This window comes from Jaculus jaculus, chromosome 2 (assembly GCF_020740685.1).
Source record: "Jaculus jaculus isolate mJacJac1 chromosome 2, mJacJac1.mat.Y.cur, whole genome shotgun sequence".
Taxonomy (NCBI): Eukaryota; Metazoa; Chordata; class Mammalia; order Rodentia; family Dipodidae; genus Jaculus; species Jaculus jaculus.
Genome location: NC_059103.1, coordinates 155,133,223 through 155,145,287, shown reverse-complemented (window position 1 = coordinate 155,145,287; position 12,065 = coordinate 155,133,223). Strand labels below are relative to the sequence as shown.

The window sequence follows — 12,065 nt, the reverse complement described above, 5'->3', positions numbered from 1 at the left end:
CATGTTACAGGTTGCCTAGTGTGGGGTGCAGGGTCGTGTGACCTGTTAGAGAAACATGTTGGTATAGGGCAATGTGGTGATGGTGGGTGAGAAAAATGGGAGGCACAATGGACTTTAGTATAAACCTCAGGCTGGAAGCAAGATGCAAAAGCAAGGAGAGGTCTCAGAAATTGCATACTTGCAAATCAAGAAAATCATTTGGATTCTGATTTATGATGAGGAATTATAAGAAATGTTCATTTTTAGGAATCCAATGACTTCTCTGCAAACTCAAATATATCCAATGATCTCTTCTCACTCTCTCTACTTTACATGGTGAATCCATCCATTCCTATAGCTTTAATACCATTTGAGTAAAAGTCTCAAAATCTATACTATTTTCCAAATCCACTTACTTTAGGTCCTGCATTTATAATATTTAAGAAATTTCTGGGCCAGCATATCTCCATGTATCCAAGTATGTTATCCTTGAAAGCAATGTACTGAATCCTGGATTTTAATTTTATTTTTATGTATTTATGTAAGAGGAAAGAGAGAGGGGGGCAGAAGGAGAGAAACAATATGAATGGGTATACCAAGGCCACTTGCCACTGCAAACACACATCTGATATTTGCACCGCTTTGTGGATCTATCTTGTTATGAGTACTAGAGAATTGAATCTGGGCTGATAGGCATTGCAAGCCTTTAACCACTGAACAATCTCTTCAGCCATGGACTCATGTTTTTAGGCCCCAATTTTTTCCCCCCAAATCCCTTCTCTGTAGTCCTATAGAAAGGTGATTTAGGCTGCCCACCAGGGAACCAGCCCCAGCCCCAAAATGGTAGACTAGTTCTGAATCTTCTCCTTCTTTATTATTTGCTATCAAACTAGTTTTTATATCTTATAAGCAATGCTTCCTGTTCCATATTTTACCTTTTAACCCTATAATTTGAATATAATGTATTCAGTAATTCCTCTTTATTCATGACCTTCACTGCAAGGCTTATCATCCTCTTACTGCCCAGCTTGGACCTCTCAGGGGCACTTGTACTTGCAGCATCAAAACAACACCAAATAATATTTGACATTTGATTTAATAACTATAAAGTTTCATCATGCATTTATGTTACTGTTATATTAAGGATGTATCTATCACTTTCTTAAACCTTTAAGAACTTGCATTAAAATAGTGAATTTTTCTTAGTACTTCTGATGTTTATTCCCTAAATTTTATGAAAAAATTAAACACATGGAAATAATGAAAATATTCTACAGGAGATGGAGCAAGAATATTCACTATTTAAGATTATATGAAGTAATCATATATTTAGTCCTTTGAGCCAAGCTTAATAAATATTAATTTTTCATAGGAAAAGGAAAATGCTGAGATAGTATACATTTCATATGGTTTTAATCTTTAACTTATATTAATGATTAACTTCCTGTCCATTAGGGGCATATATGTTTTCACAAATGGTTTGAGAGTCAACAATAGTCAAGGAATTAGAGGCAAGGTATGGTGGCACACACCTTTAACCCCAGCACTCAGGAGGAAGAGGTAGGAGGATTGCCATGAGTTCACGGCCACATTGAGATTACATAGTGAATTCCAGGTTAGGTTGAGCTAGAGAGACACCCTACCTCAAAAAAAAAAAAAAAAAACAATGAAATGAAATGGGATGAAAAAGAAATTAGAGGATGATTTGCTTTATATGAAACATTGCTCAGCTCTGCAAAGTAGATGCATAGCACTTCAAGGCTGAAGGTGGATGTATATAGCTTGGAAAAACTGAGGTCATGCTGGTAAGGACTGAGTAGATTGTTTCCTACAAGGATTGACAGGCTGTCATGTCTTTGCAGGAATTCCTAGTGATTTATTTTAAGCAAACATGATCATTTGAGACACTTGACCTGAAAAAAAAATATTAATTAAATTATAAGGCACTTATATAACTTTATATGACAATCATTTACTTAGGCAGAAGAATTTGATAAATTAGATTTCTAGTAAATGAACCAATTCTTTGTCTTGGATTTGGGCACAAGGTGTGATTAAGACATATGCTCAGGAGATAATCTTTAGAACATACTATGAAAAGAGCCACATAAATTATTGCCAACAGTACCTAGAATCTTATTAGAGATCCCACTTCACTATTTCCCAAAATAAAGTATCCCTTGGCTTTCTGAATAAGGTACTAAAGTTTTGTGTGGAAATTTATTTCTCTTTCCACACTATCATCTCCTGTGAAATATAGTGATTAGCTGGGCAGTGATGGGGAACAGGACCCCTTGTAATCAAGATTAGTCTATTTAACATAAAATTTTAATTTGTCTTATGTTTAGAATTGACTTTTTGAAAATCAGAAATGACTAAAAGCATTTCTACAAGGACATGAGTATTTAGTAGAAATCAGTATAGACAATAAGTGTATTTTCTTTGACATTAGCTACGATGTGACTCTGAAAGTATAACAAATGATAAGAACATCCAAAGCCAAGGTAACAATTCAGAATGGGAATAATAAGAAAAATTATTTTTTTAAAAAGAACTGGAAAACAGTAATTCCTGCTGGAAAGTATCACTATGTTACACGCAAGGCTTGATTTCTAAGTCTCCATTTTCTTGCCTTAACTTAATTGCAGGCTTGGATTGTGGGAGTATGCTACCACACCTATAAATCCAAATATATGTATATATTTTTCTGCATTGATGCAATTTCTCCCAGTTGATTTGTCTCTTCTTTCAGCTTGTTTCTTTCATGTGCTCCTGTGACTTTATGCTTATGGGCATGAGAAAAGTAACAAAATATCTCCTCTAGATAGTAATGAAGGGTATGAAAACATTAAGCAGAGATACAGAATATATAGTGAAGGCAAGGAAAGAGATATCTCTATTCTAGGTTGGTCATGACAAGCATTTATGTGGAGGGAAATTTTGACCAGAATTCACAATAAAATAGAAAACACATATTTAACTGACAGGCCCAGTGTTCAGGGACAGAAACCATCCTGCTGTGCACAGGCCATGCAGAGGCAGCTAACCATACCAAAGCTGTTCAGTAGAAAGAGAACATAGGAGGGCGCTGAGTGTGTGGCCATGCGGATTCATGGGGCTCAAGGCTATAGAGTGCAAATCTCATTCTGTTTGACAAGGTCTTGGAAGCATAAAAGCATAACATAATTCATGTCGTTTTTTTCATTTACTAACATAAAGTAAAACTTGGAAACTGTCCAGCTGGGTGATTCTTTCCATTTTCCTCTGGCATGGAGTAGAGCCTGTCCCAGCAGACCCAAAGCACAGATCGAGGAGGTGACTGAGTTCAGGATAGACTGGCAAGAAAACCTGATGATGGATTGTGTTAGGAATGTACACAGAAGAAAAGAATCAGAGTTCACACCTAGGTTTTCATTTGAAACCCTAAACAAATGGGGATTTCAATCACCATGAGAGAGAAGGTCAAAGGGAAAATAGTTGGAGTTATGTAAAGGTTAGTTTTGAAGATATATTGGATTCTCTAAAAAAATTGTATAATCAGTTTGAAATATGAATAAAAAGAAAAAGATATAAACTAATGAGACATTGATATATTATTTTTATTTTTAGTCATGTGGAAAAACATCTAATAATAACTTAATTTCTATTTTTTTCTTTCTTTTTGAGGCAAGCCCAATAGACTGCCGTTGGTTTTGTGAGAGAGAGAGAGAAAGAGAAGATTGGCATGCTAGGGCTTCCAGCCACTGCAAACAAACTTAAGATGTGTGTGCTCTCTTTGTGCACATGAGCAACCTTGTATGTGTCCATTACTTTGTGTCTGGCATATGTGGGACCTGGAGAGTTGAACCTGAGTCCTTAGGCTTTGCAGGCAAATACCTTAACCTCTAAGCTATCTCTCCAGGCCTCCATTTTTTAATCTCTTCATTAATTATACAAGATGCACTTTTTACTTCCATTTTACTACACATGACAATCTTTTCTTTGGAAAAATGCCATATAATTATGTTAGTGTCAGGTACAAATTGATCATTGTGCCTGACCCACAGGAAAAATGTACACGTTTCCTATGCACAGGAGAAAAGACACTTAAACTTCTTTCCAGGTCTAGAAAATGTAGTTCCTTTTCTTATTTTGTACTCTTTCTCCACCAAAATAAAAACCAGAAGTAAAGAAAATTAATTAGTCTCTCCAAGCCAACCAATAGTATAACAAACACGGTCATTTGCCTTAGCATATGTTTCCTGGAGATATATGTATATATATAAATTTCAAATCAAATAATTTCAGGTTCTTTTTCATATTTCTTGTGTGGTTCTGTTGGAATGAGTAGATGTTGAATTTATTACCAAGAAGACTTGAGCAAATGTATAAACCTGTTGAGAAAATGCATAAAGTTATATATGAAAACTAGCACAATATAACTTGCAAATATTCAAACAATATAATTAGGCAAAGAAGCAACAGATAGAATGATGGTGTTGACTCAGTAATGAAACCTTATTTACATCTGTGCAGGCTTTAGGACAAAATGAACACAATGATAGCATGGCTCACCAAGAGGCTGGCCTGCGATGATCCTGGCATTTTCTCCAGCCACTGCAGCTCTTGCATGCCGTTCACTCATGTACTGGACAAACGCATAACCTTTGTGAACAGAGCATCCAACTATTTTTCCGTACTTTGAAAATATTGCTTCAATGTCGACTTTCTTGACAATGGCTGTATTTAAGTTGCCAATGAAAACCCTGGAGTTGATGGACTTGGGGTCATTCTTGTTGGTCACGTTGCTGGTCTGTGTTTTGCCAGTCATGTTTGGCTCACTTTGTTTTAATCCTTAAAGAAACAGCCAAAAAAAAAAAAAAAAAAAAAAGAAACAAAGAAAGAAAGAAAAATAATCAGAAAGTAAATGACTAGATTCATTGAATATCACTTTCTCTGAATAAGCTTTTAATATTGAATTCAGGAAACCTCAAATCCCTAATTGTCTTGAGAGATAATTTAGTAGTATGTAATTCATGGCTAAATCCATTTGAACAATTCTCATTACCTATACTTTAAAATGAATTTGTCCTTTATTTTATATTCAATTCTACATGATGACTGAATATTTTAGAATTGGTTTAATTTTAGGTAGACACATGATTGAAAAAGAAAACTTGTAAAATAAGCCAACATATGCTATGAACAAAAGAGAGACAGAGAGAAAGAAGAAAAGAAACTGAAAAAAATCCAACATTTTAAATTTTGATGGTAGGTAGAGTATAGCAATGTGACTCTATTAATTTTGGAGCACATGTGATTTGCTTCTCCATGTAATAGAACCATATAATGTCTATTCAGCATCACAACTTTATTATCAGAATTCAACAAAAGATTCCATTCAAGGCTGTGGAGGAGGGAAGGGGAAAAGGAGTTAAAATCAGAAGTTTAATTAGAAAATTTAGAGGAAATAAAGAATAATTTTAAAAATGAAAGAGATTTAACTAGAATTAATTATATATATAATTATATATATAATCATATTACATATATATATATATATATATATATATATATATATATATATATATATGATTTAACTAGAATTAATTCTGCATATACACGCAGCTTACTTGAACCAGTAGCATATGTTACATCATTTAAGACAATAATTAGAAAATTACTATACTTGGTTACTATTGTCATTTTATTTTCTTATTTCCTTAATAAAAAGCTCTAATGTTTCCTGATGACTGTTTAAGTTAAAATAAAAAATAAAATAAACAGTGAAAATAAAAGCTTTTCTGAGCTTAGGAGAATTCTTAATTGTGCCCAAATTAACACAAATAAATCTTTATTTCTAAATATTCTAGCCATTGAGATTTAGTTTAAAAGCTTAAAATTTATTCAGTAATATTGACTAAGCATTTATATTGTACTTGCTGTCTTCTACTTCAAGCAATCATGATGGTGAAATCCCAGCTGGTGACACTGTAGACATTGTTATTGAAAACTATTTGATATACATTGCCAGTGACAAGTACATATTTGTATGAAGACTCTTAAAATATTACAGCTATAAAATAACTGCAGTTGATGCTTTAGAATCATTTTAACTGATACTTTTAAATTAATTATTAATGTAGCAAAAGTATCCAAGTCATGTAAATTGGATAAGCTTGAGGATTCACTAAGGACACTTTAAATGAGCTACTCCTGAAATCAAGAGAAACCTAGTAACAAAACATTTAGGATCAAATTGTTCATTATTGCATCTGAAAATACTACGTTTTACCTCATAGCCTGTTAGCATTGTTCTACCTATGTTCTTATGATAAACAGGGTATTACGTCATTTAAATAAAAATTAAAACAAGCCATTGTTAGAAAGACAGATTATAGTAATGTCATGTATCTATTAACTTGAGCTTAGCTTAAATGATTTGTTTCTTTATAAATCATTCAAGGTAGAACTATGCAGAGGAAGTTTTTTGTCTTGTGATAAATCTTTGTATAACCTATTGCATTCTTCAAGACAAATGCTTGAAGATGGAGTCCATGGATCTATGCCAATTGCTACAACATTATGGGCACAGGTAAGAGTCTAGTTGTATGCTTGCAGATCTGTTGGAGATCTCTAAGCTTTGGTTCAAAGAACCACAAAAGACACAAAAGCAATGGAGTGTTCACACTGCCTTTTAGAATTAAGATTAGACATAGAAGAACTGGATAGACCTCAGCCAGGGTGACAAATGGCCTTTAAAAGGTACCCTGGGATCCTCTCTGTAAAATGAAAATCAAGGTGAGCAGGTGGGTACAACCTAAGGGGTTAACAGAGGATAGTATATTTCTAAAAAATTTAGAGCTAAAAAAATTGGTCACATGAGATAAATTTTTAGCACCGAATCAAAAACTCCTAGCAAATCTTAGGAATTTCGAAAATATGACCCATGATCAAGAAAGAAACAAAAGGTATAAAATCAAATTGAACTTTAAAAGATGCAAATTATAGCATTTAAAAGCTGACATGGATATGGTGGACTAATATTACAGGTGATATTATTGCAGAACATATATGTAAATTTAAAATAGTAGATATAGGGAATTACCAAGATGTAGTTTAGAGAGAAAACATCAAATATATAGTAATATAGTAATGTACAGAGACAGCAAAGAGGATAATATGAAGCTGTTTAGAATGAATATATATCTATATCTATGTAGATAGATATAGATATAGATATAGATAGATAGAGATGATATAGATACAGATGATATAGATATATGCTTCATCCAGTTCTGAAGGAACTGATTGAAAAACTTGATGGCCAATAACCTTATAAATTTGATAAAAATGATAGCGTCACAGATTCAAGAACCTCAATATTTTCTAAGAAGAATAAATACAAGTAATTCACATGAGATATAACATAATTTAATTACAGACAACCTGCAAAAAAGAGAAATATCATGGAACCATTAGGCATTGATGAAGAAAGGCCTGTCCTGAGACAGAGAACTGGGTAAAACAGTCACAGGGAAAACCCAATAACAAGGACATAAGAATGTTTCAGTGACAACCATTTCTTTGCTTTAAATTTGTGAGTATGTGAGGTGCTAAAGGATCTATCTTTGAAAAATATTATGAAACAAAAATATAATATTCACTCCCCTTGCCCCACTCAGCTTTCTATGATGGTGAGAACACCTCACCCCTGCATTATCCAGACGTGTATGGCTGTGGAGTATTTGCAAAGAGGCTAGTGTAAATGAGGAATTGAATATTTAAATTTTTACTTAATTTAAAATAAGGCCATATTCTTCTGAAGTGTCCTACCCATACTGTTCAATTAAGTTCTGAGTAATGAGTCTTTTACACATATAACAAAGCAGAAATAATTTTATTTATGTTTAACTTATACACCGAATGAGCACGATTTGTTTCTTCAAAACTTACAGTTATGGCAGCATTAGTTATATTTATGAAAAACAATGAACAAAAAGTTAAAGTAGTTCTCATATACATTTTTTAAAAGTATTCAGTTGTTAAGTCTGAAAATACATGGAAACATTGAATTCTCTGAAAAAATAAGAAATAATAGAACAGATACAACATTTTCATTAGTATTTGAGGCATATACTTACTTGAATCCCAGCATAAATTAATTATGAATTAAAAGGTGCAGTAAAATATGTTTTTCAGAAAAAAGAAATATTGCAAAGGTTGTCAAACTTAAACAGTAAATCTACCCCTGCCCTAGATTTGGTAGATCATGATTTTCTAATTTGGACGTTTTTTGTCATTAGCACCTACATTGAATAAAGAGTAAATGAGAATAAGAAATATCCAGGTATTTAAAATAGCTAGCCTGCAATTCAAACCCAGAAAATAAATAAAGGATACATAAAGAGTGAGGATGAATAAATTCTATTGTAAAGGCTTTTACAAAGGGCTAGAGAGATGGCTCAGCAGGGAGTGGTTCTGGCTATTAAATTGTGTCCACCCAGGGTTCAATCCCTGAGTCACTGAAATAAAATCAGATGTATGTTAGTAGCAGTAAGAGTCCCTGATATGACCACATGCGCGCGCGCGCACGCACACACACACACACACACACACACACACTGTCACTCACGGACATGCATATGAAAAAAGCTATCCTAAACTACAATATAGAGGCATACTTCCAAAATAACAAGAGATGGGAGACCATACTTAGCTGAGAATATCAGAGAAATTTTAATGTATATAAAATTGGATTTAAAGATTAGATGTAAGAATTCAAAATCACAGATTATTAACACACTAAGACAATTGTTTCAAAATATTTTAATATAAGATACCGTTATTAATTTTATTATTAAACATGTAATTTAAAATTGCTGATATTAATAATTATAAAATGACATAACAGAACTGAAATAAATGAGTATATTTAAGCATGACTTCTTAGATAACATAAAATAGAAGAATGCCACTAATATCTGGGTTTATTCTTCAGAAATAACCCACAATTTCCAAAAACCATAATTTATATTTCCTGATCTAGTGAAAGTTTTCAACATATCTTACAAAAATTACTAGACAAAATATATACAAAAACATCTGCAATATTAGTTTTTGCAAAATACATAATTTGTCTGGTAATAAAGAAATCACTCGACCAAGAGGAGCTTGTGGGAAATAAAAAGGTTTATAGGCTTGAGAGGAAGCTTTATGATGGCAGGGAAAAGGATGGCATGAGCAGAGGGTGGACATCATCCCCTGGCCAACATCAGGTTGACAATAGCAATAAGAGAGTGTGTCACACTACTGGAATGGGGTCACTGTCTACAACACCTGTAAGCCTGCCCCCAACAATGCAGGCATTAATTCCTAAATGTCCATCAGTTGGAAATTTAGCATTCAGAACACCTAAGTTTATGGGGGACACCTCAATGAAACCACCACATTTCTCCCTGGTTCCCATAAACTGAAAACTATATGTGATGCAAAATGTAATACATCCATCCAACTTTAAAAGTCCCCACAGTTTTTATCAATTCAATGATATTCATACATTCCCAGAATCCAAGGTCTTTTAACTAAACCATAACACCAAACAATAACCTCAAAAAACCCATAATGACACAGAATAAACATTCACACTGCAAAAGATAGCACTGGGCATAGCAAAGAAATATTCAACAAATACAAGATTTAAACAGAACAAACATCGAACACTGTAGCGCCAAGTTCAACAACTCTAGCCAGTGACAAATCTTCAAGTTTGATAATTCTAACCAGCAACAAGTCTCTGGCATTCCAATTCCGCTCCTCCAGCTAGGCTACTCACAGTCATGGAAAACTTCATTGGCCAGGTAGCTCTCCTTAGCAGCCATCTTGTGGTCCCTGCATCTCCACTTTTACCCATGCTTCATCCTCATGGCTCCATCGGGTCTCCTGGCAGGCATCCCGCAAACCTGCTTCACACTGCCCATGGCCATTTCCAAAACACAAAACCATGTTGTAAACTCAACGGACCTCTCTTTCCTGAATTTCTTATACTCCACAATACCAGGCCCATGCCAATTTGTTAATCCAGGGGGGAATAAAGCAGACTTTGAAGGACAGCATACTCCTTGAGCACTCAGGCTCCTTCAAGTGAGCCTACGTTCTTCCTATTGCCCCAGTGCAGGTCATGTGGCCCAATCTCAATGGTTATAACCTCTCAAACAATTTTCAGGTGAATGGGAAGCAGTTTAGGACCAACGATTGCCTTTTTTTCTGTGCCATATCCCTCTGTTCACACCAGCCCAGTTATACACAGTGAAACCCCACACACCTTCTTAGGACACAGCTATAAGAGCAAGCCTCTCAAACTGCTTCTAGCCCAGTCCAAGCAAAGCTTCTTCTCAACTTCATAGTCCATAGTTCTTACTGCATGCAGGTCTTTCAACTCTGACTGGAATATTCCATAAAGCTGTACTTACAGCTCTTCAAGGCTTCTCTCTTAGGACAAGGTTTCAAATCCTTCCACATTCCTCTTGAAAATCAGCTCCAAAACATCAAAGCCACACAGTCAGGTGTCTTGAAGCAACCCCACTCTCAGTACCACTTTTCTGTTGCAGTCAGGTTCGCATTGCTGGTAGAAATCACCCAACCAAGAGCAGCTTGTGGGAAAAAGAGGTTTATTTTGGCTCACAGGCTTGAGGGGAAGCTCTACGATGGCAGGGGAAAATGAAGGCATGAGCAGAGGGTGGACATCACCCCCTGGTCCACATAAGGTGGAAAACAGGAACATGAGAGTGTGCCAAGCACTGGCAAGAGGAAACTGTCTATAACACCCATAAGCCTATCCCCAACAATACACTCCCTCCAGGTGCTGTTCATTCCCAAATCTCCATCAGCTAGGAACCTAGCTTTCAGAGTACCTGAGTTTATGGGGGACTCCTGAATCAAACCACCACACTATTCATAAAGATAAGTGTGAAAAGATTTGGTGGGGGAAGTATGTCTTTTCTTTTTTTTACTTAAAAAATATTTATTATTTATTTGAGAGAGAGAATAAGAAGTAGAGGGAAAGAGAGAGAGGCCGATAGAGAAAGAATGAGTGAACCAGGTCTTCCAGCCACTGCAAAAGAAGTCTAAGCACATGCCAAAAGAGTTAGGCTTGATTCCTCCCGTCCCACATAAGCCAAATGCACAAGGTGGTACATACATGAGGACATAAATTTTAGTCCCCAAATCCCCTTTTAAAATATGTAAATTTAAATTTAAAATGTAGCTTTTAAAAAGATGCACAGTAATGAAATACAAGCATTGTTTTGGTTGTATATTTGTTAAATATTTGGAATTTCATTTTCAATTTTCAAATTTAGTAAGAAAAAACTATGTTATTGAAATATTGGGTCTAAAGGATGCGGCAATATTTCTTACCAGTTTTAAGTACTTTCCAAAATCTTGGAACGTATTCTCACACACATAGCAGGCAAAGAAAGCACCTGCTTGAGCATGCTCAAAATAGTTTTAACACCTGCCAACTCTTCCCACTTGAAGTATTTTTTAGTTCATTGCATTGAATATGAGGAATGGTTGGACCATATACTGAGAGAGGCAAGGTGTGATCTGTAACAACAACAGAAAATGGAGAATAACAGCATTTCCCCATATACAGGGAAAATTGAAATAGTATTAAGATTCCTGAACATAGAAAAACATAGATTCCTGAACATAGAAAAAGTTTCTATCTATAAACATCTCTTTTCTTAAATGTACACTTTGTTAAATCTGCAGATTGCATTTTAAATATGTTGACATTTCAATCGCATGTTGCATTAGCTAAATTGCTGGGGCAAAATACATGGCAAAAACAACTTAAGGTAGGAGATAATGACACAGTTTAGAGGGATGAAGTCTACTATGTCAGGCAAAGTGTGGTGGTGGGTACATGAGGTGACAGGTCACACTGCAACCACAGCCACAGTGATTAATGTTGATGTTCAGCTCACTTTAAAAAAAAAAAAAATTTCCCCTTTTATTGAGTTTAGCACCCTAGTCCATGGGATGGTCCTGCCCATATTTAGGATAGATCTTTTCTTCTCTGTCAAACATCTTTGTAACTATGC

General features: G+C 34.8%; 1 protein-coding gene across 8 annotated transcripts in view; it reads right to left on the bottom strand.

Annotated features, from left to right (window-relative positions):
* The window catches only part of Ralyl (RALY RNA binding protein like), a 710,563-nt gene that overhangs the window by 375,160 nt on the left and 323,338 nt on the right, over nt 1-12,065 (bottom strand). For 7 of the 8 annotated variants that reach the window (XM_045142517.1, XM_045142509.1, XM_045142511.1 and 4 more), the window contains one exon: nt 4,534-4,812. In XM_045142517.1, coding sequence (XP_044998452.1) covers nt 4,534-4,789 — 256 coding nt within the window. In that variant the 5' untranslated portion in view covers nt 4,790-4,812. Of the gene's footprint in view, nt 1-4,533; nt 4,813-12,065 lie in introns of those variants that run through there. The other variant, XM_045142516.1, reaches the window with a different exon arrangement.